Source organism: Rattus norvegicus, chromosome 1 (assembly GCF_021556685.1).
Source record: "Rattus norvegicus strain SHRSP/BbbUtx chromosome 1, alternate assembly SHRSP_T2T, whole genome shotgun sequence".
In the NCBI taxonomy this organism is placed as follows: domain Eukaryota; kingdom Metazoa; phylum Chordata; class Mammalia; order Rodentia; family Muridae; genus Rattus; species Rattus norvegicus.
Window position 1 is genome coordinate 85954121 of NC_141534.1, and position 26681 is coordinate 85980801.

The 26681-nt window shown below is 37.9% G+C and overlaps 1 protein-coding gene across 1 annotated transcript in view; it reads right to left on the bottom strand.

Annotated features, from left to right (window-relative positions):
• The window catches only part of LOC100360574 (alcohol sulfotransferase-like), a 57097-nt gene that overhangs the window by 14563 nt on the left and 15853 nt on the right, over positions 1 to 26681 (bottom strand). The window contains 1 exon segment of the mRNA XM_087606683.1: positions 2994 to 3088. Coding sequence (XP_087462809.1) covers positions 2994 to 3088 — 95 coding nt within the window.

A 26681-nucleotide genomic window follows, 5' to 3' on the forward strand; every position in this document is an offset into this window, starting at 1 on the left:
TGGAACTGGAAAATATCATCCTGAGTGAGGTAAACCAATCACAAAAAAACACACATGGTATGTGCTCATTTATAAGTAGATATTAGCCCAAATGCTTGAATTACCCTAAATGCACAGAACATATGAAACCCAAGAAGGATGACCAAAATACGAATGCTTCACTCCTTCTTTCCAAGGGGAACAAGAATACCCTTGGGAGGGAATAGGGAGGCAAAGTTTAGAACAGAGGTTGAAGGAATGCCCATTCAGAGTCTTCCTCACATGTGGCCCATACATATACAACCACCAAACTAGATAAGACGGATGAAGCAAAGTAGTGCAGGCTGACAGGAATAGGATGTAGATCTCTCCTGAGAGAACAGCCAGAATACAGCAAATACATAGGCGAATGCCAGGAGAAAACCGCTGAACTGAGAATGGGACCCTCGTTGACAGAATCAGAGAAAGAACTGAAAGAGCTTGAAGGGGCTTGAGATCCCATATGAACAACAATGCCAACCAACCAGAGCTTTCAACTAAGCTACTACCCAGAGACTATACTTGGACTGACCCTAGTCTCCAACTACATAGGTAGCAATGAATAGACTAGTAAGGGCACCAGTGGAATGGGTAGCCCTTGGTCCTTCCAAGACTGAATCCCCAGTGAATGGATTTGTTGTGTGGAGGACAGTAATGGTAGGACGATGGGTACAGGAACGTCCATAAAGAAAGGGAGGGGGAGGAGTTAGGGGTATGGTTGCCTGGATAGTGGGAAACGTAATAACAATTGAAATGTAAATAAGAAATACCCAATATAATAAAGATGGAGAAAAAAAAAGAAGGGGAGTTGGAGGGATTAGGGGGCTGATGACCTGGAAACTGGGAAAAGGAATAACACTTGAAATGTAAATAAGAAATATCCAATTTATTAAAAATGAAAAAAGAGAAAAATATTAAATATAAATATTAAATATTAAATTAAAAATATTTTACTCCTTGCACATAATATCTACAAAATCTGTGTCAGTACTTTGAAAAGATCAGATTTAGGAGTAATAGCAATAGAAGAAGAAAAGGAAGCCCAGTTTAAAGACACAGCAAGTATTTTCAATATAAATATAAATCAAATAGAAAAATACTAACCTGAAGAAAGAGATGCCTATCAACATTCATGAAGCATGCGGAACACCAAGTAGCTTGGACCAGGAAAAAAAGTTCCCTGAGCCAATAATAGTCAAAGCATTAAATGTACAGAAGAAATTATTAAGTCATGTTCAAGAATTAAAATGGAGGAATCAAGTGGGAAAGGGGAAGGGAGAGGGGGTTGTGAAAAAGAGTACAGGTAGAGACAGGTAAAATTAATAGACATTTGAGATGTAGAATTGGAACCTAAGACAATGAAAGCTTCCTAAATTCTATGCGTATAAGAAAGTGTTCAAAGTGAAATTGGCACATAATGGCCATCTCTTGTTCCAAACGAAGAGAATGAAATAATGAAAAAGTCCAGTACTAGGATTTGGTTACATCTAATTGAGCTGTTGTCTAAATGGACCCCATGAGATTCTCCCTCAAAAAACCCAGACTGTTGATAAGAATAGAAGTTGCTCTCAACACACTGACAGCAACCCCCAATTGATAAAGATAACACCTATACAAATTAATGAATGTGAAGCTGGTCACTAAAGAGAACATCCAGCCTTACATCCTAGTGTCTTTAGTTCAGAAATTCACTTTGCATGCTCACAAAGAGAAATATAAACACTAATCTGGACACAAATACTTCTATCGATTGTGCTGTACTAATTTTAAGATGAGTTAGGTCATTGGTGGCTCAAAACTTATGGAATATAAAACCAATAAATGATTTGACTAAAGTCCCATTCCATGAGATGGAGCCTGTATGATAAACTGCATGGGTGTCCAAGAACCTGAGACTAGATTGCCCAGGGCCATATTGTAAAACAAAATAGTGCTCTTAAAAAGAAAAATAGTAGTAAAATGACTCCTGGTGATATTCTGCTATGTGCATTTAACAGTGATTTGCATATGCATCATCAGAGAAACTTCTTGCAGCAACTGGGGTCAAATATAGAAATGTACAGCAATAAATTATAGAGATTGAGACACCCTAAATAGATATCTCTATCAAATCCCTCCTTCCAGAGATCAGGGAACCCTGCAAAAGAGAAGGCTGATAGACTGCTAAAGCAAGAGAAAATTGAGAGCACCAAGTGATATGAACTCTCAGAGAGTGAAGCAGCATGGACAGAGTTGGGTGGGTCTGTCCCACATACTCTCTGTCTATAACATGGTCTCCAGTTTTGTGTTTTCATGAGAGTCTTAAATGAGTGAATGAGTGGATCTCTGATCCTAGTGCTTTTAATCAGAGTCTCTTCATTTTGTTGTTTTGACTGGTCTAATTTCTGTATGATAGTTTTTCTTTTATCACACATCATTTCACTTGCAGTTGCATATTACTGTTATAAATTAATGTAAAAAGTGCAGGAACCTGGTGGTTGAAAATTAGGCTGAGGCAGTAGAGGCATGCTGCATGCTGGCTTTTTTACCATAATATATACAGCCTGTTTTCTTAACCCAAGATTGACAGCTCTCATGACAGGGGGGCCCTTCTCCTTTACTTAATGATTACAGAAATGCCTTGCAGGATTGCCTACAGCTGGATCTTATGTAGATATTTTCATAATTAAAGTTCCCACTTCTCATATTGTCCTAGCCTGTGACACATTTACAAAGAGTTGTTCAGCACATTAATTTACATTGCATTCTTTCATATTTTCTTTTCTTGATGGGTGTATAAGGAGGCATAGATCATTTGGAAAGCCTCTGGGAAAGGGTGAATATGATCAAATCCATTCACATTTAAAATTGTTTCAATTAATAAAAGATAATTTTGAAAAAGTCAAAAGAAGCAAAAGAATCACAATTCTCAGTAGCCTTTTTCATTACTAAGGTCAAGTTCTTAACTGTGCGGTGATTGTAAAATGGATGCTCACCTTCTTCATGTCCTCATAGTACAGTACCAAGAAGTTGTCCCATTCCCTCATCGACAGCCAGCCATGGATGTGCTCAAAACACAATCCATATGCAACTGTGTTCAGCGAGAAGTAAAATGTCAGTTATGAAGCCTTAACACAGGATCTGCTTGACTTTCTTCACTTTTCTGAAAGCAGCAGCAAAAGACTTTCCTAAGAAAATCTAACTAGTCTGTATTTACAGCAGTAAACATGATGTTTGAGGCAAATACACATATAGAGAATGTATAAAACCAAGTTTTATACCTATATCATTAACAAAATCATCACAACACAGATAAATCATTAATAACATGAAGAGATATCCTACTGCCAAGTTGCAAGGACAGGAGTATGTGTTTGGAAACATCTATCACATCAATACAGGAATTGAGGGGAAAACTTTTATGTTATATGGTGTTGGGAAGAAAGACTTCCATCAAAAACAGTATCATAATGTATGAATCAAGGCTATATGACATCAATAATAATCACACTAACAAAATGAGTGAGGGGAGTAAGGCATGTGTGTGTGTGTGTGTGTGTGTATGTGTGCGCGTGTGTGTGTGTGTGAGAGAGAGACAGAGACAGAGACAGAGAGACAGAGACAGAGAGAAAGAGAGACAGAGAGACAGAGACAGAGATACCAACACACACACAGAAAGAGAGAGAGAGACAGAGAGAGAGAGAATTTGTATCAGATTTTAGAATAAACTTAGCATATGTGTTTGAGGCAGATCTATTGATTATGAGAAATATATGAGGCACTGCCCAGTTTGGAAGGCAAGAGGCAGAAGAATTTAAACTGAATCATTCTATTCAGCATACCTATGTCTGCAACTTTTTTGTGGACTACCTTTTCCATTTCTTTTGAATATTCAGCCCCTGATTTTGCACATAATGCTCTTATCCTACATTGGTCTCACATGCTACAATATATATGTGCCAGTCCAGATGTGCACAATATTGCAATAATGATAAAAGTGTTATGGATATCTTAAATGATGTCTGATTGGATTCGAGGATTGATACTTGGGGGGAGGGGTTCGAAACTCCTACCTGGTACTATAAACCTGGTCATGACCCTATGACTGGAGAGATCATTTCTCCAAAGTAGGGTTCCTACTGTCATTTTACTAAATGGCCATATTGTCAAACTGCCTTCTAAATATCTGTATTTATACGTATGAATTTGTGCTGTTCTTTATGTTTGTTAGGGATTAATTTTTGTAGCTGGCATTAATTAATGCAGATTTTAAGTGATCAAAGTGTACAGAATAATTGTGAGTGCAAATATTTCACATTACATATAGCATATTGATATTACATATTACCATTACCCATTACCCATTACATATTACCTATGTTTATATTTTTAATATGCATCCCTTTCTTTGTAGGTGTGTGTGTGTGTGTGTGTGTGTGTGTGTGTGTTTATGTACGTATATAGTGTCGAAGTACATGTATGACCAAGTGTGCTGATAGAGACCAAAGGAAAACTTCTACCATGTGGATTTAGGTCATCAAGTTAGCTGCAAACAAGTTTTACTCTTGAGCCATTTAACTATGCTTTGATGTGTTCCTAAATTTGGTTAAAAGTTATTTTTTAAATTTTATTTTTGATGAAACATTTTACATATTTACATTTCAAATTTTATTCCCTTTCATAGATTCCCTTCTGCAAAACCCGTATTTCACTCCTCCTACCCCAGCTTCTACATACCTACTCCCACTACACTGCCCTGGCACTTTCCTACACTAGGGCATCTGGGCTTCAGAGGATCAAGAGCCTCTACTCCCATTCATGTCAGATAATATCAGCCTCTGCTGTATACACAGCTGGAGACATGTAAACACCTTAATCTCCTTCAGTCCATTCCCTAACTCCTCCATTGGACTCTCCATTCTCAATCCAATGGTTGGTTGCCAGCATCTGTATCTCCGATTGCCATTCTCTTGCAGAGCCTCTCTGGAATGTGCTACATTAGACTCCGGTCAGCAAACACCTCTTGGCATCCACAATAGTGTCTGGTTTTGGTGTCTGTATATGGGATGGATCCCTAGGTGTGGCAGTCTTTGAATGACCTATCATACAGTTTCTTTTCCATACTTTGTCCCTGTGTTTCTTTAGACAGAAGCAATTCTAGATTTAAAATTTGGAGATGAGTGGGTGTCCACATCTTCCAATTAGTGTCCTTCCATATACTCAACAAAACTGAAAAATCTGGATGAAATGAATGGTTTTCTAGACAGATACCAAAAACAAAAGTTAATCAGGATCAGATAAACTAAATTATTTCCTAAGGAAATAGAAGCAATCATTAAAAGTCTCTCAACCAAAAAATTTCTCATGACTAGATTAATTTAGTACAGAGTTCTATCAAACCTTCAAAGAAGACATATTGTCAATATTTTCAAAGTATTTCATAAAATAGAAACAGAAGGAACACTGCCTAATAAATGCAATTAAGTCACATTTACACTAATACCTAAAGCACACAAAGACCCAACAAAGAAAGAGACTTCAGACCAATTTCCCTCATGAATATTGATGGAGAAATAATCAATAAAATTCTTCCAAATGGAATTCATGAAGACATCAGAATGATCATCATGAGCATGTGGGCTTTACCATGCAGGGATGGTTCAATATACAGGAATCCACCAATATAATCTATTATATAAGCCAACTCAAAGGAAAAAAAAACCCACATGGCATTCTCATTAGATGTTGAGAAAGCCTTTGGAAAAATACAACACACTTTTGTGCTAAAAATATTGTAGAAAATAAGAATTCATGGACAATCCCTAAACACAATTATATAGCCAGCCATAACTAACATCAGACTAAATGGAGAGTAACTTTAAGCACTCCCATTAAAATCAGGGATAAAACAAGTCACCCCTCTCCTATGATTTATTCAATATACTTCTTTCATTTCTAGCCAGAGAAATGAGTCAACAAAAGTAGATCAAAGGGATACAAATTGGAAAAGAGGAAGTCAAGACATGACATTTTGCACATCATAAAATAGTCACCATAAGTCACCAAAAAAATCCATGAGAAAAACCCTCAATCTGATAAACAACTTCAGCCAAGTGGCTGGATATAAAATTAAGTCAAATAAATCAGTAGCTTCCCTCTACTCAAAGGGTAAATTGGCAGAGAAAGAAATTATGGAGATGACATTCTTACAATAGTCAAAAATAATATGAAATATCTAGGTGTGAAGCTAGCCAAAAAAATTAAAAGACCTGTATGAAAAGAAATTCAATTCTCTAAAGAAAGAAATTAAAGAAGATGTCAGAACATGGAAAGATCTCCCAAGTTCACAGCATGATTAACATAGAAAAAATGGTCATCTTTCCTAAAACAATTTACAGATTAAATGCAATTCCCATCAAAATTCCCACCAGGTTCTACAAAGATATAGAAAGAGAAATTTTCAACTTAATCTGGAATAACAAAAAAGAAAAAACAACCCAGTATGTAAAACAGTATTCTCAACAACAAAATAAATTCTGTGGAATAACCATAGATGACATCAAGTTATACTATTGAGCAACAGTGATAAAACCCATATGGTATTGTGAAAGAGACAGGCAGGTAGATCAATAAAATAGAACTGAAGACCCGGAAATGAACGCAAACACCTATGGTCACTTGATCTTTGAAAAAGAGCCAAAATCGTTCAGTGAAAAAAGACAGCATTTTCTACAAATGGTGCTGGTTCAACTGGCATTCAATATGTAGAAGAATCCGATTTTAACTATTCTAATGTCCTTGTAAAATCCCAAGTCCAAGTGGATGAAGAACATCAACAAAATGCCAGATACAATTTATCTATTAAAATGTTCCCCTATCATTGGCATAGGGGAAGATTTTCTGAACATATCATCAATGCCTTATGCTTTAAGATCAAGAATTGACAAATGAGAGGTCATAAAATTAAAAAGCTTATGAAAGGCAAAGGACAATATGAATAAGACAAAACAGCAAACCAAAGATTGAGAAAAGATATTTACCATCCCTGCATCCAATGGGGGGCTAAAATTCAAATTATACAAAGAATTTAAGAAGTTAGACTCCACAGAACCATATTTAAAATGGGGTACAGAATTAACAGAGACTTTATACCTGAGGAATTTCAAATGGCTCAGAACTTAAAGAAATGTTCAACACCTTAATCATCAGGGAAATGCATATCAAAACAACCCTGAGATTCCATCTCATATTAGTCAGAGTGGCTAAGATAAAACCTCATGTGACAGATATTGGTGGGGATGTGGAGAAAGGGGAACACTTCTTCATTCCATATGGAAGTGAAAGCTCACACAATCACTCTTGAAATAGGTCTGCCATTACGTCAGAATATTGGATATAGAGCAATCTGAGAACCCAGTTATACTATTCCTAGTATATACCCAGTAGAAGCCTCAACATATAACAAGGACAAATGTTCCACGATGTGCATAGCTGCCTTAATTTTAATAGCCAGAAGCTGAAAAGAACTCAGATGTCTCTCAACAGAGGAATAGACACAGAAATTATGGTAATTTATACTAAGTAGTACTTCTCATTTAATAAAAACAATGATTTCATAAAATTTGCAGGCAAATTGAAGAAAGTTGAAAATATTATCCTGAGTGAGGTACCCCAATAACAAATCACACATGGTATGTTCTCACTGATAATGAATAATAGCCAAAAAGAAGCTCAGAATACCTACAATGTAACTCAAAGACCATATCAACACCTGGAAGAAAGAAGATCACATCAAAGTGTGGATGCTAGAATACTACTCAGTAGCAAGGAGAGAATAATTTCTAGAAACTAGAGAGAGAGTGAGATCATGGAATGATAGAGGAGGGGGTGGTTTAAAAGGGGTGCATATCAGATTTCGGAGAAGATGGCGAAGAAGTATTGAGGGTTAGTAATTTGAAAGTAGGTATGTAGAAGTAGGGAACTGAGGGTAGCTATTATAAAGTTACCAGTTAACAGAGGACCAAGGGGTTCCTAGGATCCAAAAGGGAGTTCTTTAACTGAAATACCCAACAAAGGGGAGAGAGAACCTGTAGACACCATATCCAGTGGGTATGCATGGCCCCCATTTAAGTATTGAGGGCCCACTCACCCACATCAAATTTATTAATACAGAATTCCTCCTGGGAAAAGAAAATGCACGGACAAAGAGTGGTGCAGAAACTGAAGGAAAAGCCTTTCAGAGAATGCCCCTCCTAGGGATTTTCCCCAACAACTGACAATAAACCCAGACACTATATTTGGTGCCAAAAGGTGCTTATTGATAGGAGCCTGAAATAGCTGTCCCCTGGGAGGCTCTGCCATTGCTGTACCAATAAAGATACAGATGTACACAACCAAACATTGGACTGAGCCCAGGAACCCCACTGGGGAAGTTAGGGTTTGCAGCCATATAAGAAGAATAACAATATTAATGAAATGACACCCCAATGTTCCCTGGAACTAAAGCACCAACCAAAGAGTATATAGTGAGAAATATGGCTCCAGCTGGATATGTAGAAGAGGATTGCCTTCTCTGGAATCACATGAAAGAGAGATGCTTATACCTGAGGAGACTTGGTGACCTAGAATAAAGGGATTTTAGGGCCCTGATGTAGGAGTGTGGGTCGGCCAGTGGGTGAGCATCACCATAGAGGCAGTAGAGAGGGGACAAGAGATAGTGGGCTAGTGTGTGTGAGGTGTTGGAAATGGGACTAGGATTTGAAATATCAACAAATAAAATAACCAATTAAAAATTACAGGATCAGAAAGGAAAAGGACAGAAACTGAAGAAATTCAGAAAATCAACACAACCTAATACAAAAGCCCATACTCAAAAACCTGGAAAATCCCAATGAAATAGATAATTTTCTAATAGATACCACATACCAAAATTTAAAAAAAAGTGCAAGTAAACTATATAAACAGGCCCATATCACCAAAGGATATAGAAGGAATCTTCAGAAGCCTCCCAATCAAAAAAAGTCCAGGGCCAGATGGCTTCAAAGCAGAATTCTACCAGACTTTCAAAGAACATTTAAAACAAACACTATTCAAACTGTTCCATAAATCAGAAACAGAAGAAACGTTACATAATTAATTCTCTGAAGCCACAATTACTCTGATACCTAAACCACTCAAAGACCCAACAAAGAAAAAGAGCTTCTGACCAGTTTCACTTATGGATATTGATATAAAAATAATGCAATTCTAGCAAACCAAATCAAACAACATATCAAAACTATCATTCACAATTATATAGGATCCATGGCATGGATGCAAAGTTGCTTCAGTATACAAAAATTCATTAATGTAATCCATTTCCATGAGCATCCCATTAGATGCTGAAAAGCATTTGACAAAATACAACACATCTTCATATTAAAATGAGAGATCAGGAATCTAAGGCCCATAACTAAACATAATAAATGAAATTTATAGAAAATCAATAGCTAGTATCAAATTAAATGGAGAGATATTTGAAATACTTGCATTAAAATTGTAGACAAGAGAAGGAAGCCCATTCTTCCTGTATCTTTTCAATATGATAGTCAAATTTTTAGCTAGAACAATAAGACAAAAAAAGGAGATGAAATTGGCAAGTAAGAAAAAAAATCCCTATTTGCAGATGATATGCTAGTATACACAAGCCACCGCAAACATTCCACCATAGAATTTCTACAGCTGATAAACAACTTCAGCCATGAACTTCAAGTATCTCAAGAAAGAAATCAAAGTAGACCTCAGAAAATGGAGAGATCCCCCAGGATCCTGGATTAGCTGGGTTCACATTGTAAAAATGACCATCCTACCAAAAGCAATCTACATATTCAATTTAATCATCATCAAAATCCCACATAATTCTTCAAAGACATGTAAAGAGCAATTCTCAATTTCATATGGATAAACCAAAAACCCAGGATAGTAAAAGCAATTATTAACAGAAAAGAACCTGTGGGTGAATCACAATCGCTGACCTTCAGTTGTACTACAGAGCAATTGTCATGACCTCTTTATGGTGTTATTGCAGGGACAAGTACATCAATGAAATAAAATTGAAGATCCAGAATTAAAACAATACACTTATAGTCACTTTATATTTGACAAAGAGGCCAAAAATATACAGTGGAGAAAATAAAGCATCTTCAATAAATGGCACAGGTCTAACTTGCAGTCAGTGTGTGGAAAAATAAAAATAGATCCATTCTTTGTTTTATTGGATATTTGTTTTGTTACATTTCAAATGTAATCCCCTTTCCCAGATTTGGTTTCCTGTTTATAAATCCCCTATCCTATACCCCTCCACATTCTTCTATTATGGTGCCCCCCAACCTACCACCCCTTCTGGCCTTCCCACCCTGATTTTCCCCTACACTCTGCTGTCTAGCCTTGGAAGAACCAAGGTCTTTATCTCCCAGTTGTGCACAGCAAGACCATCCTGTCCTACATATGCAGCTGGTGTCATGGATCTGTCCATGTGTACTCTTTCGGAGGTGATTTATTCCCTGGTAGCTCTGGTTGGTTGGTATTGTTGTTCCTATGAGGGGGAAAGCCCCTTCAACTTCTTTAGTCCTTTCTCTAACTTCTTCAATGGAACCCTATCCTCAGCTCAATGGTTGACTGCTAGCATTAGCCTCTGTATATTTCATGCTCTGGAAGAGCCTCTCAGGAGACAGCTCTATCAGTCTCCTGTAGGCATGTACTTCTTGGAATCATCAATAGTGTCTGGGTTTTGTAGCTTTAGACCCATTTTTATCTCACAGTACACAGCTCAAGTTCAAGGGGATCAAGGATTTCAACATAAAACAAGATACACTGAATCAAATAGAAGTCTAATTGTGAAAGAGCTTTGAACACACTGGCACAGTAGTAAATTTTCTAAATTTAATTCCAGTGGCTCATGCTCTAAGATCAAGAATTGATATATTGAACCTCATTAAATTAGAAAGTTTATGTAAGGCAAAGTACACAATCAGTAGGACAAAGCTGCAGCATACTGATTGATAAAAATATCTTCAGTAACCCCACAACTGACTAAGGGCTAATATCAAACATATAAAAAGAACTCAAGAAAATAACCTCCAAAATTCAAACAACTCAATAAAAATGGGGTATAGAACCAAAGAGAGAATTCACAACAGAGGAACCTTGAAACATTGAAAGAAATATCCACAAAACAGGCCTCAACAGATTCAAGAAATTGAAATAATCTCTTGTATCCTATCTGATCATAATGGACAAAAGCTGGTTTTAAATAACAGCAGAAACAACAAAAAGCCCACATACACTTGAAATCTGAACAATGCTGTTATCAGTGATAGCTTGATCTAAAAATATAAAAATAGGAATAAAGGACTTTTTAGAATTTAATGAAAATGAAGGCACAACATATCAAAATTAATTGGACACAATGTAAGCAGTGATAAGAGAGAAACTCAACACTTTATGTACCTCCACAAAGAAACTGCAAAGTGCATAAACTAACAGCTTGACTGCACACCTGAAATCTCTGATATGAAAAGAATCAAATACACCCAACAGGAGTAAAAGCCATGAACTAATCAAATTAGAAGCAGACATCAAGCAAGTAGAAAGAAAAAGAAATAGCAAACCATCAACCAAACCAGGTGGTGGTTCTTTGAGAAAATCAACAAGATAGTTAAACTGTTAGCCAGACTAAGCAGAGGACAGAGAGACACTATAGAAATTAAGAAAGTCAGAAATTAAATTGGAGACATAAAAAAAGAAACTGAGGAAATTCAAACAATTATCAGATCCTACTACAAAAGTCTATACTCAACAAAACTGGAAACTATGGATCAAATGAACAATTTTCTAGACAGATATCAGGTACCAAAGTTGAATCAGGATCAGATAAACCATCCGAGAAATCCCAAAACCCCTAAAGAAAGAAAAGCTGCCATTAAGATTCTTCCAACCAAAAAACCACCAAGAACAGATGGATTTAATGCAGAATTCTATCAGTACTTCAAAGAAGACCTACTACCAATAATCTTCCAAATATTCCACAAAATAGAAACAGGAGGAACACTACTAAATTTTTTCTATAAAACCATTATTATGCTCATACCTAACCCACACAAAGATGCAACAATAAAGAGAACTTGAGATCTATTCCCTTATTAATATCATTGCAAAAACACTCAATACTATTTAAACAAATGGAATCCAAAACACATCAAAACAATTATTGATCATAATCAAGGAGGCTTCATCCCAGCAATGGAGAGATTCTTCAATATACAGATATCCATCAACGTACTCAACTATGTAACGAAACTCACAGGAAAAAAAAACTCACATGATCATCTTATTAAAAACTAAGAAATATTTGTCAAAATTCAACACCCCTCTATAATAAAGGTCAGGGAAAGATCAGACATTCAAGACCCACACATAAAATTAGTAAAAGCAATATATACAAGCCAGTACCCAACATCAAACTAAATAGAGGAAATTCCACTAGAATCAGGGACTATACAAAGCTGTCTAATCTTTCCCTACCTATTTAGTATAGTACATAAAATCCTAGTTAGAGCCATTAAACCATGAAAAAGAGGTGAAAGGGATACAAATTGGAAAGGAAGAATTCAAAATATCACTATTTGTAGTTCAGGTGATAGTATAGTGAAGTTACCCCAAAAATTCCACCAGAGAATTTCTACACATGATAAACAACTTAAAAAATGTACCTGGATATAAAATTAACTCAAGCAAGGCTGAGAAAGAAATTAGGAAATTGACACCCTTTTCTATAGCCACAAATAATACAGATGCCTTAGCGTGTCTCTAACCAAGCAAGTGAAAGTTTTCCATGACAAGAACTCCAAGACTGGAGGAAAATTAAAGAAGATATCAGAAGATGTAAAAATATTTCATGCTCATGGATTGGCAGGATGAATATACCGAAAACTGAAATCCTGCCAAAAGCAATCTACCCATTCAGTTCATTCTCAAAATTCCAAGTCAATCCTTCAAAGATATAAAGAGCAATTTTCACATTTACTTTGTATAACAAAAAACCTTAGATACCAAAAACTATTCTCAACAATAAAGGAACTTCTGTGGTAATCAGCATCCCTGTCCTCCAAATGTATTAGAGAGCAATCATGATATAAACGCTAATGTCTTGGTACACAGACAGGCACATACATCAATAGCATAGAATTGAAGACCCAGAAATAAACCCACACACCTGCGGCCAATTGATCTTTGACAAAAGAGCTAAAACCATCAAGTAGAAAAAAGACAGCATTTTCAACAAATGGTGCTGGTTCAACTGGAAGTCAGCATATAGAAGAATGCATAACAACCCATTCTTTTATTCTGTACAGTGCTCAAGGACAACCAAATTAAGGACCGCCAGAAAAAACTAAATACAGTGAAACTAATAGAACAGAAATTGAGGAAGAGCCCTGAACATACGGGCACAGGAGAAATTGTCCTGAACAGAACACCAATGATTTATGGTTTAAGATCAAGAATCAACAAATAAGACTTCTTAAAACTGCAAAACTTATGTAAGACAGATGACAGAGTGACAATCAACAGATTAAGGAAAGATGTTTACCCATATCTGTTAGAGGGCTAATATCCAATTTATACAAGGAACTCAAGTAGTTAGACTTGAACCAAATAAATCTATTTAAAAATTGGATACAAAGCTAAATAAACAGTTCTCAACTGAGGTACATGAAATAGCCATGAAGCACCTAAAGATAATTTCAATATCCACAGTCAACAGGGAAATGCAAATTCAAAAACTCTGATTCTACCTCACCCCAGTCACAATGGCTAAGACTAGAGACTCATGTGACTGCAGATGCTGGCAAGGTTAGGGAGAATGAGGAACAATCCTTCATTGTTGCTGGGATAGAAAGTTGGTACAACCACTCTGGCAATTGGTCTCAAGGTTCATTTGAATATTGAACATAATGATACTGAGCAGACCTATACCACTCCTTGGCATATACCCAAAAAAAGCTCCAACATATAGCACATATACTCAACTATGCTCATAGCAGCATTATTTATAATGGACAGAATGTGGAAAGAACCCAGATGTCCTTCAATAGAGGAATGGATACAGAAAATGTGGGGTATTTAACAAATGGTGTACTACTCAGCTTTTAAAAACAATGACTTCATAGAATTCATAGGCAAATGGATGGGACTAGAAAATATCATCCTGAGTGATGCAACCGAATCACAAAAAGGACACATGTTATGCACTTACTGATAATTAAATATTAGCCCAAATTCTCAGCTTACCCGATGAGACAATTCACAATACGTGAAGCTCAAGAAGAAGGAAGACCAAAATGTGGATGCTTTTGATCTCCTTTGTAGGCATTTCAAAATACAGGAGGAAATAGAGGGACAATAGTGGAATAGAGACTGAAAGAAAGGCCATCCAGAGACGTCCCCAATGGGGATCCATCCCATATACAGCTACAAACCCAGTCCCTATTGCTGATGTCAAGAAGTACTTGCTGAAAGGAGCCATATAAGAAAGTCTTCTGCAAGGCTCTTCCAGATCCTCACTGATACATATGAGGATTCTTATAGCTACTCTTCAGTCTGAACACAGGAATCCCAATGGAGGACTTGGAAAAAGGACCGAAGGAGTTGAATGAATTTGTAAGTGCATAGGAAAAACAATAATATCAACCATTCAGAACCTCCAGAGCTCCCAGGGACTAAATCCACTAACCAATGAATGCAAATGTAGGGTCCCATGGCTCCAGATGCATATGTACAGGGGATCTCATTGTCCAGCACTAATAGGTGGAGAATCCTTTGGTCCTGTGAAGGCTCATTTCCTCAGTATATGAGAATGCCAGTGTGGTGAGCTGGGAGTGGGTTGGTGGGAGGGCCTGCATCCTCAGAGAAGCATGGTGTCAGGAGATGATAGAGGGGGAACCATGAAAGGGGATAACATTTGATATTTAAATACATAAAATATACAACAAAATGCAAATCAAAAAAATAAAGTGTAACATATTGTGAGGTTTCACAGGGCATATATATAAATTTATTATTCTGTATAGACTTTAGATATCATTAATTTTGGTATATTTTATTTATTTATTTGAAGTTACTTTATAAACATTTTAAATAAATTTTATAATATTATTTTAAAAATGTAATAAGAAAATATAGGGAAAAATTGGTGGGAGTACACAGTCACACAGTAACTATTGAAATCACTGGGTATTTTAGTTGAAAAAGCTGAAAATGTATTTTTATTAGACCCAGATATACAATATTAAGTACATACACAAATTACTTAGGATTATACTACTATATCTATGTATTTAGGTGTATACTACATACTTAGATATGTACTAAGATATACTTATATGTATATATGTATATAGTAGTATATATGTAGTTGTATACTACTACATAGTTAAGTGTACACTATTATATTCTTCGGTGTATTATACTAAATTCTTAGGTGTATGCTACTATGCAGTTAGGTGTATACTCCTACATATCTAGGTATATACTAGTAATAGATATTTGAAAATCTGGGAGGGGAGGAAATGGGGCCTTATGGACAGGAAAATGGGAAGGGGAATAACGTTTGAAATGTAAGTAAAGAAATGTATCTAATAAAAAAATTTAAAAAAAGAAAATTTGTGCTCATTTCAACTCAACTCACAATAGCTTAGAAACAGGTTTAGCCTATGTGCCCATCAACTAAAAAATAGATAATGAAATTGTGATGTGTATCCACAATAAATTTTCATTCAGTTATAAAAATAAAACTATGAGTTTTTATGAAAGTAAATGTAACTGAAAAAAATACACTTAATGATGTAACCCAGGCACAGTGAGACAAACAGCATATATTCTTGGTCATATGAGCATCCTTAGTGTGCTTAACCTGAAGTGCATATTAAGGTCAGAAATTTAGAAAGGGGCCATCAGAAGCAGAACAAGAAAAAGATCCCTAAGGAAAGAGATATTCAAGGATACTTATAATATGGAGGTGGAAAAATGATTAGGAGAATGAGGTGGTATATGAAATATGGGGTGGTAAAAAGAAGGATAATTAATAAAAATCTAGAATATATGAAGATGCATTATGGAAACTCACTAGTTTGAAAGCTCATTAATATATTAGTCAAGGCACCTTTCATAGGTAGAAATGCTGCTTGTAGAGGTCATAGGTTGGCAAATGAAAAGTGTATTGCTAGTGTTAGGAAACTTCCCTAGGAGTTATTGCCTGAAAATATCTGACAATCCAAATAATAGAGGCAATTTTCATTTTTGTTAGGCCCACAGAAATTAGTTGGTAATAACCCATTACTAAAGACATACTTATATATTAATCAGGATACAAAGAATGCATACTGGGAGGAACCTGTTGGTTTCTTCCTGTTCCCAGAACTGAACTAAATGAATCCCACAGCCCCCTTGCACCATAATCCCGTGGGAAATAGAGCGGGACCCTCAGAAGAACAGTAAACCCTGAGACCTCAGGAGAGACATCCACTTCTGTTCACATTCCTGCCCCAAGAGGAACCTGTCTAGTGGCCTCTGGATACAGCAATATAGGAGCAGTATGCATCAGGAACCTGCTGGTTTCAGCCTGTGCCCAAAACTGACCTGGACCAGTCGTCACAGCACCCTGCACCCAAATTCCATGGGCAAAAGTGCTGGATCTTCAGTAGTATGGACAATCCTTATAACTCAGGGAAGACTCCCACTTCTGCTGACATCCCTGAACCAAGAGGGACTTGACTAGTTCCCTCTGTGCTTTCTGGGCACAGGAATCTATGAGCAGTCAAGGTCAGGACCCTTCAGGTTTCTGCCTATGCTGCAAGTTGAAAGCCAATCACCAGCAGCACCTACACACCTGAGAGAAGAGATAAGAACAACTCTTCTGCACTCAGCAACCTGCCTGGAGGCTTCAGGTCACACAAACACAGGAGTAGCTGTCTGCTCCCAAATGGAGCTGAAACAAAACAGGTTTACATGACTGCTGAAATACAGGCCTAAATGAAGTGTCAAGCCACTGTCAGAGACAGCAAAACACGATAACATAAGAGACAACCAGATGGAGAGAGAGAAAAGCAGGAAGCAAAATAACATAAACAAAGACTACTTGGCATCATCATCTGAGCCCAATTCTCTCACCAAAGCAAATACTGTATATTCCAACACACCCTCAATGCAAGATTTGTATTTAAAATCACATCTCATGATGATGAAAGAGGATTTAAGGAGAAGATATATAACTCCCTTAAAGAAATATAGGGCAACACAGGTAAACAAGTAGAAGCTCTTAAAGAGGAAGCACAGAAATCCCTCAAATAATTACAGGAAAAGACAGCCAACAGGAGAGGGATTGCACAAAACCATTCAGGATTCAAAAATTGATAAAGTGGAAAAATAAAGAAAGCACAAAGGAAGAGAATCCTGGAGATAGAAAACCTAGGAAAGAGATCAGGGGACATATATGCAAGCATCAAAAACAGAATACAAGACATAGATGAGAAATTATCAGGGGCAGAATACACCATTGAAAACTTTGACACAAGTCTCAAAGATAATATAAATGCAAAAGGCTCCGAACCAAAAACATCCAGGAAATCCAGAACACAGTGAGAAGATGAAACCAAGGGATAATATTTATAGAAGAGAGGAAAGATTCCCACATAAAGGACTAGTAAATATCTTCAACAAAATTACAGAAGAAAACTTCCATAGCCTACAGAAAGAGATGCCCATAAGCATACAAGAAGCCTACAGAACTCCAAATAGATTGGACCAGAAATGAAATTCCTCTCATCACAAAATAGGTAAAGCACCAAAGCCACAAAACAGAGAAAGATTATTAAAAGCAGTGCGGGAAAAAAATCAAGTAACATATAAAGGCAGACCTAACAGACTGACACCAGACTTCTCACCTGAGAGTATAAGAGTCAGAAGATACTGGCAGAAGTCATATGGAGGCAATGGTAACACAAAAGCCTGCCCAGGCTAGTATGTCCAGCAAAACTCTTCCTTAGCATAATGGATAAACCAAGATATTCCAAAAAGCAAATTTCTACGAAATCTTTCTACAAATTCCACCTAAAACAAGAAAAAGAACAACAAAAAACAAAACAAAACAAAACAAAAAACAGTAATCATTTTTTTCTTTTTTTTAATTTATTTAATACGTAATAATAATTCTTTGGTTTCCCGGTAAACATCCCCCTCCCCCCTCCCCTTCCTTATGGGTGTTCCCCTCCCAACCATCCCCCCATTGCCGCCCTCCCCCCAACAGTCTAGTTCACTGGGGGTTCAGTCTTAGCAGGACCCAGGGCTTCCCCTTCCACTGGTGCTCTTACTAGGATATTCATTGCTACCTATGAGGTCAGAGTCCAGGATCAGTCCATGCATAGTCTTTAGGTAGTGGCTTAGTCCCTGGAAGCTCTGGTTGCTTGGCATTGTTGTACATATGGGGTCTAGAGCCCCTTCAAGCTCTTCCAGTTCTTTCTCTGATTCCTTCAACGGGGGTCCCGTTCTCAGTTTAGTGGTTTGCTGCTGGCATTCGCCTCTGTATTTGCTGTATTCTGGCTGTGTCTCTCAGGAGAGATCTACATCCGGCTCCTGTCGGTCTGCACTACTTTGCTTCATCCATCTTGTCTAATTGGGTGGCTGTATATGTATGGGCCACATGTGGGGTAGGCTCTGAATGGGAGTTCCTTCAGTCTCTGTTTTAATCTTTGCCTCTCTCTTCCCTGCCAAGGGTATTCTTGTTCCCCATTTAGAGAAGGAGTGAAGCATTCACATTTTGATCATCCGTCTCGAGTTTCATTTGTTCTAGGCATCTAGGGTAATTCAAGTATTTGGGCTAATAGCCACTTATCAGTGAGTGCATACCATGTATGTCTTTCTGTGTTTGGGTTAGCTCACTCAGGATGATATTTTCCAGTTCCAACCATTTGCCTACGAATTTCATAAAGCCGTTGTTTTTGATAGCTGAGTAATATTCCATTGTGTAGATGTACCATATTTTCTGTATCCATTCCTCTGTTGAAGGGCATCTGGGTTCTTTCCAGCTTCTGGCTATTATAAATAAGGCTGCGATGAACATAGTGGAGCACGTGCCTTTTGTATATGTTGGGGCATCTTTTGGGTATATGCCCAAGAGAGGTATAGCTGGATCCTCAGGCAGTTCAATGTCCAATTTTCTGAGGAACCTCCAGACTGATTTCCAGAATGGTTGTACCAGTCTGCAATCCAACCAACAATGGAGGAGTGTTCCTCTTTCTCGGCATCCTAGCCAGCATCTGCTGTCACCTGAGTTTTTGATCTTAGCCATTCTCACTGGTGTGAGGTGAAATCTCAGGGTTGTTTTGATTTGCATTTCCCTTATGACTAAAGATGTTGAACATTTCTTTAGGTGTTTCTCAGCCATTCGGCATTCCTCAGCTGTGAATTCGTTGTTTAGCTCTGAACCCCATTTTTTAATAGGGTTATTTGTCTCCCTGCGATCTAACTTCTTGAGTTCTTTGTATATTTTGGATATAAGGCCTCTATCTGTTGTAGGACTGGTAAAGATCTTTTCCCAATCGGTTGGTTGCCGATTTGTCCTAACCACGGTGTCCTTTGCCTTACAGAAGCTTTGCAGTTTTATGAGATCCCATTTGTCGATTCTTGATCTTAGAGCATAAGCCATTGGTGTTTTGTTCAGGAAATTTTTTCCAGTGCCCATGTGTTCCAGATGCTTCCCTAGTTTTTCTTCTATAAGTTTGAGTGTATCAGGTTTGATATGGAGGTTCTTGATCCACTTGGACTTAAGCTTTGTACAGGGTAATAAGCATGGATCGATCTGCATTCTTCTACATGTTGACCTCCAGTTGAACCAGCACCATCTGCTGAAAATGCTATCTTTTTTCCACTGGATGGTTTTGGCTCCATTGTCAAAAATCAAGTGACCATATGTGTGTGGGTTCATTTCTGGGTCTTCAATTGTATTCCATTGGTCTATCTGTCTGTCTCTGTACCAATACCATGCAGTTTGTATCACTACTGCTCTGTTATACTGCTTGAGTTCAGGGATAGTGATTCCCCTGGAAGTCCTTTTATTGTTGAGGATAGTTTTAGCTATCCTGGGTTTTTTGTTATTCCAGATGAATTTGCAAATTGTTCTGTCTAACTCTTTGAAGAATTGGATTGGTATTTTGATGGGGAGTGCATTGAATCTGTAGATCGCTTTTGGTAAAATGGCCATTTTTACTATATTAAGCCTGCCAATCCATGAGCATGGGAGATCTTTCCATCTTCTGAGGTCTTCTTCAATTTCTTTCTTCAGTGTCTTGAAGTTCTTATTGTACAGATCTTTTACTTATTTGGTTAAAGTCACACCGAGGTACTTTATATTATTTGGGTCTATTATGAAGGGTGTTGTTTCCCTAATTTCTTTCTCGGATTGTTTCTCTTTTGTGTAGAGGAAGGCTACTGATTTATTTGAGTTAATTTTATACCCAGCCACTTTGCTGAAGTTGTTTATCAGCTTTAGTAGTTCTCTGGTGGAACTTTTGGGATCACTTAAATAAACTATCATATCATCTGCAAATAGTTATATTTTGACTTCTTCTTTTCCGATCTGTATCCCCTTGACCTCCTTTTGTTGTCTGATTGCTCTGGCTAGAACTTCAAGAACTATATTGAATAAGTAGGGAGAGAGTGGGCAGCCTTGTCTAGTCCCTGATTTTAGTGGGATTGCTTCAAGTTTCTCTCCATTTAGTTTAATGTTAGCAACTGGTTTGCTGTATATGGCTTTTACTATGTTTAGGTATGGGCCTTGAATTCCTATTCTTTCCAGGACTTTTATCATGAAGGGGTGTTGAATTTTGTCAAATGCTTTCTCAGCATCTAATGAAATGATCATGTGGTTTTGTTCTGTCAGTTTGTTTATATAATGGATCACGTTGATGGTTTTCTGTATATTAAACCATCCCTGCATGCCTGGGATGAAGCCTACTTGATCATGGTGGATGATTGTTTTGATGTGCTCTTGGATTCGGTTTGCCAGAATTTTATTGAGTATTTTTGCGTCGATATTCATAAGGGAAATTGGTCTGAAGTTCTCTTTCTTTGTTGGGTCTTTGTGTGGTTTAGGTATAAGAGTAATTGTGGCTTCATAGAAGGAATTCGGGAGTGATCCATCTGTTTCAATTTTGTGGAATAGTTTGGATAATATTGGTATGAGGTCGTCTATGAAGGTTTGATACAATTCTGCACTAAACCCATCTGGACCTGGGCTCTTTTTGGTTGGGAGACCTTTAATGACTGCTTCTATTTCCTTAGGAGTTATGGGGTTGTTTAACTGGTTTATCTGTTCCTGATTTGACTTCGGTACCTGATATTTGTCTAGGAAATTGTCCATTTCCTGTAGATTTTCAAGTTTTGTTGAATATAGGCTTTTATAGTAAGATCTGATGATTTTTTGAATTTCCTCTGAATCTGTAGTTATGTCTCCCTTTTCATTTCTGATTTTGTTCATTTGGACGCACTCTCTGGGTCCTCTCGTTAGTCTGGCTAAGGGTTTATCTATCTTGTTGATTTTCTCAAAGAACCAACTTTTGGTTCTGTTGATTCTTTCTATGGACCTTTTTGTTTCTACTTGGTTGATTTCAGCTCTGAATTTGATTATTTCCTGCCTTCTTCTCCTCCTGGGTGTATTTGCTTCTTTTTGTTCTAGAGCTTTTAGGTGTGCTGTCAAGCTGCTGACATATGCTCTTTCCTGTTTCTTTCTGCAGGCACTCAGCGCTATGAGTTTTCCTCTTAGCACAGCTTTCATTGTGTCCCATAAGTTTGGGTATGTTGTACCTTCATTTTCATTAAATTCTAAAAAGTTTTTAATTTCTTTCTTTATTTCTTCCTTGACTAGGTTATCATTGAGTAGAGCATTGTTCAATTTCCACGTATATGTGGGCATTCTTCCCTTATTGTTATTGAAGACCAGTTTTAGGCCGTGGTGGTCTGATAGCACGCATGGGATTATTTCTATCTTTCTGTACCTGTTGAGGCCCGTTTTTTGACCAACTATATGGTCAATTTTGGAGAAAGTACCATGAGGAGCTGAGAAGAAGGTATATCCTTTTGCTTTAGGATAGAATGTTCTATAAATATCTGTTAAGTCCATTTGGCTCATGACTTCTCTTAGTCTGTCTACGTCTCTATGTAATTTCTGTTTCCATGATCTGTCCATTGATGAGAGTGGGGTGTTGAAATCTCCCACTATTATTGTGTGAGGTGCAATGTGTGTTTTGAGCTTTAGTAAGGTTTCTTTTACGTATGTAGGTGCCCTTGTATTTGGGGCATAGATATTTAGGATTGAGAGTTCATCTTTGTAGATTTTTCCTTTGATGAATATGAAGTGTCCTTCCTTATCTTTTTTGATGACTTTATTTGGAAATTGATTTTATTTGATATTAGAATGGCTACTCCAGCTAGCTTCTTCTGACCATTTGCTTGGAAAGTTGTTTTCCAGCCTTTCACCCTGAGGTAGTGTCTGTCTTTGTCTCTGAGGTGTGTTTCCTGTAGGCAGCAGAATGCAGGGTCCTCGTTGCGTATCCAGTTTGTTAATCTATGTCTTTTTATTGGGGAGTTGAGGCCATTGATGTTGAGAGATATTAAGGAATAGTGATTATTGCTTCCTGTTATATTCATATTTGTATGTGTGGTTATGTTTGTGTGCTTTTCTTCTCTTTGTTTTGCTGCCAAGACGATTAGTTTCTTGCTTCTTCTAGGGTATAGCTTGCCTCCTTATGTTGGGCTTTACCCTTTATTATCCTTTGTAGTGCTGGATTTGTAGAAAGATATTGTGTAAATTTGGTTTTGTCATGGAATATCTTGGTTTCTCCAACTATGTTAATTGAGAGTTTTGCAGGATACAGTAACCTGGGCTGGCACTTGTGTACTCTTAGGGTCTGTATGACTTCTGTCCAGGATCTTCTGGCCTTCATAGTTTCTGGCGAAAATCTGGTGTGATTCTGATAGGTCTGCCTTTATATGTTACTTGACCTTTTTCCCTTACTGCTTTTAATATTCTTTCTTTATTTTGTGCGTTTGGTGTTTTGACTATTATGTGACGGGAGGTGTTTCTTTTCTGGTCCAATCTATTTGGAGTTCTGTAGGCTTCTTGTATGCCTATGGGTATCTCTTTTTTTAGGTTAGGGAAGTTTTCTTCTATGATTTTGTTGAAGATATTTACTGGTCCTTTGAGCTGGGAGTCTTCACTCTCTTCTATGCCTATTATCCTTAGGTTTGATCTTCTCATTGAGTCCTGGATTTCCTGTATGTTTTGGACCAGTAGCTTTTTCCGCTTTACATTATCTTTGACAGTTGAGTCAATGATTTCTAGGGAATCTTCTGCTCCTGAGATTCTCTCTTCCATCTCTTGTATTCTGTTGGTGAGGCTTCTATCTACAGCTCCTTGTCTCTTCTTTTGATTTTCTATATCCAGGGTTGTTTCCATGTGTTCTTTCTTGATTGCTTGTATTTCCATTTTTAATTCCTTCAACTGTTTGATTGTGTTTTCCTGGAATTCTTTCAGGCATTTTTGCGATTCTTCTCTGTAGGTTTCTACTTGTTCTCTAAGGGAGTTCTTCACGTCTTTCTTGAAGGCCTATAGCATCATGATCAAATATGATTTTGAAACTAGATCTTGCTTTTCTGGTGTGTTTGGATATTCCATGTTTATTTTGGTGGGAGAATTGGGCTCCGATGATGCCATGTAGTCTTGGTTTCTGTTGCTTGGGTTCCTGCGCTTGCCTCCTGCCATCAGATTATCTCTAGTGTTACTTTGTTCTGCTATTTCTGACAGTAGCTAGACTGTCCTATAAGCCTGTGTGACAGGAGTGCTGTAGACCTCTTTTCCTGTTTTCTTTCAGCCAGTTATGGGGACAGAGTGTTCTGCTTTCGGGCTTGTAGTTTTTCCTCTCTACAGGTCTTTAGCTGTTCCTGTGGGCCTGTGTCTTGAGTTCACCAGGCAGGTCACTTGCAGGGGAAAAGTTGGTCCTACCTGAGGCTCCGAGGCTCAAGTGTGCTCGTGGGGCACTGCCTAAGTCCTCTCCGCGGCGGCAGCAACCGGGAAGATCTGCGCCGCTCTCTCCGGGAGCCTCTGTGCACCAGGGTTTTAGATGGCGCTTGGTGTTTTCCTCTGGCGTCTGGATGTGCGCAGAGTGCAGTCTCTTCTGGTTTCCCAGGCGTGTCTGCCTCTCTGTAGGTTTAGCTCTCCCTCCCACGGGATTTGGGTGCAGAGAACTGTTTATCTGGTCTGTTTCCTTCAGGTTCCGGCGGTGTCTCAGGCGCAGGGGTCCTGCCGCTCCTGGACCCTCCCCTAAGGTTCCGAGGCTCAAGTGTGCTGATGGGGCACTGCCTAAGTCCCTTCCGCGGCGGCAGCAACCGAGGAGATCTGCGCCGCTCTTTCCGGGAGCCTCCGTGCACCAGGGTTCCAGATGGCGTTTGGTGTTTTCCTCTGGCATCTGGATGTGCGCAGAGTGCAGTCTCTTCTGGTTTCCCAGGCGTGTCTGCCTCTCTGTAGGTTTAGCTCTCCCTCCCACGGGATTTGGGTGCAGAGAACTGTTTATCCGGTCTGTTTCCTTCAGGTTCCGGCGGTGTCTCAGGCGCAGGGGTCCTGCCGCTCCTGGGCCCTCCCCTACGGGAACCCAGAGGCCTTATACAGTTTCCTCTTGGGCCAGGGATGTGGGCAGGGGTGGGCAGTGTTGGTGGTCTCCTCCGCTCTGCAGCCTCAGGAGTGCCCACCTGACCAGGCGGTGAGGTCTCTCTCCCACGGGGTTTGGGAGCAGAGAGCTGCTGCGGGCCGGGATCCGCGGGTGCACAGTAATCATTTTTACTTAATATCTCCTACATCAATAGACTCAATTCCCCAATTAAAAAACCATAGCCTAAGAGACTGGATGTGTATAGAGGACCCAGAATTTTGCTGCATGCAGGAAATATACCTCAGTAAGAAAGAGAGGCATTATCTCAAATGAAAAGGCTGGAAAACAAATTCCCCAGCAAATGGTCTGAAGAAACAGGCTGGAGTAGACATTCTAATATCAAATAAAATCAACTTTCAACCAAATGTTAGCAAAAAAGATGAGGGAGTACAGTTCATATTCATCAGAGAAAAAATCCACAAATATGAACTATCAATCCTGAATAATTATTTTCCAAAAGCAAGGGCACCTATATTTATAAAAGAAAGCATACTAAATGTCAGAGCAAACATTGCACCTCGCATAATAATAGTAGGAGATTTCAACGCCCCACTCTCATCAATGGCCAGATTATAGGAGCAGAAATTAAACATAGACAAAATGAATAAATAGAAGTTATGAACCAAATGGATTTAATAGATATTTATAGAATATTTCATCCTAAAACCAAACAATATACCTTCTTCTCAGCACCTTATAATACCTTTTCCAACACTGATCATATAATCAGTCAAAAAACAGGACTAAACAGATACAAGTAGATTTAAATAATACCATGCATCCTATCAGATCCAGACAAAGTCTGACAGTCAATAATAAAAATAAGGACAGAAATCTCATTCATCCGTGGAAGTTGGACAACGTTCTACTCAATGTTAACTAGGACAAAGAAGAAATAAAGAAAAAATTAAAGACATTTTAGAATCTAATGAAAAAGAATACACAATATACCCAAACTTATATTACACAATGAAAGCAATGCTAAGAGGAAAACTCATAACTCTGAGTGCCTCCAAAAAGAAATTGGAGAAAGCATACATTAGCAGCTCGGCACACACCTAAAGTCTCTAAAACAAAAAGAAGAAAAAAACACCAAAGAGGAGTAGAAGGCAGTAAATCATTAAACTTGGGGTTCAAATCAACCAAGTAGAAACAAAAAGAAGTACACAAAAAAATCAACAAACCAGGAGCTGGTTCTTGGAGAAAATCAGGAACATAGATAAGCCTTCGGCCAGAATAACCAGAGGAAAGAGAGAGGATATCCAACTTAACAAAACAGGAAATGAAAAGGTAGACATTACAAGAGAATCCAAGGAAATTCAAAAAAATCATCAGATCCTACTACAAAAATCTATATTGAACAGAACTGGGAAATTTGGATTAAAGAGTCAATTTTCTGGACAAATAGTAGGTGCCAAATTTAAATCAGGATCAGGTAAACCATCTTAAAAATCCCATTTCTTCTAAAGGTATAGAAGCAGTTATTAAAAATCTCCCAAACAAAAAGAACCCAGGACCAGATGGGTATAGTGCAGAATTCTACCACACTTTCATAGAAGACTACATACCAATACTGTTCAAACTATTACACAAAATAGAAACACAAGGAGCACTACCCCATTCCTTCTATGAAATCACAATTACACTTGTATCTACATCTCACAAAGACTCAACATAGAAAGAGAACTTCAGACCAATTTTCCCAATGAACATTGACAAAAAATACTCAATAAAATTATCACAACCCACATCCAAGAAAACATCAAAACAATTATACATCATGAATAAGTAGGCTTCACCCAAGGTTTCAGAAATGCTTCAATATACAGAAATCCATCCACATAATCAGCTATGTAAACAAACTCAAAGAAGTAAACACGTCATCATTTT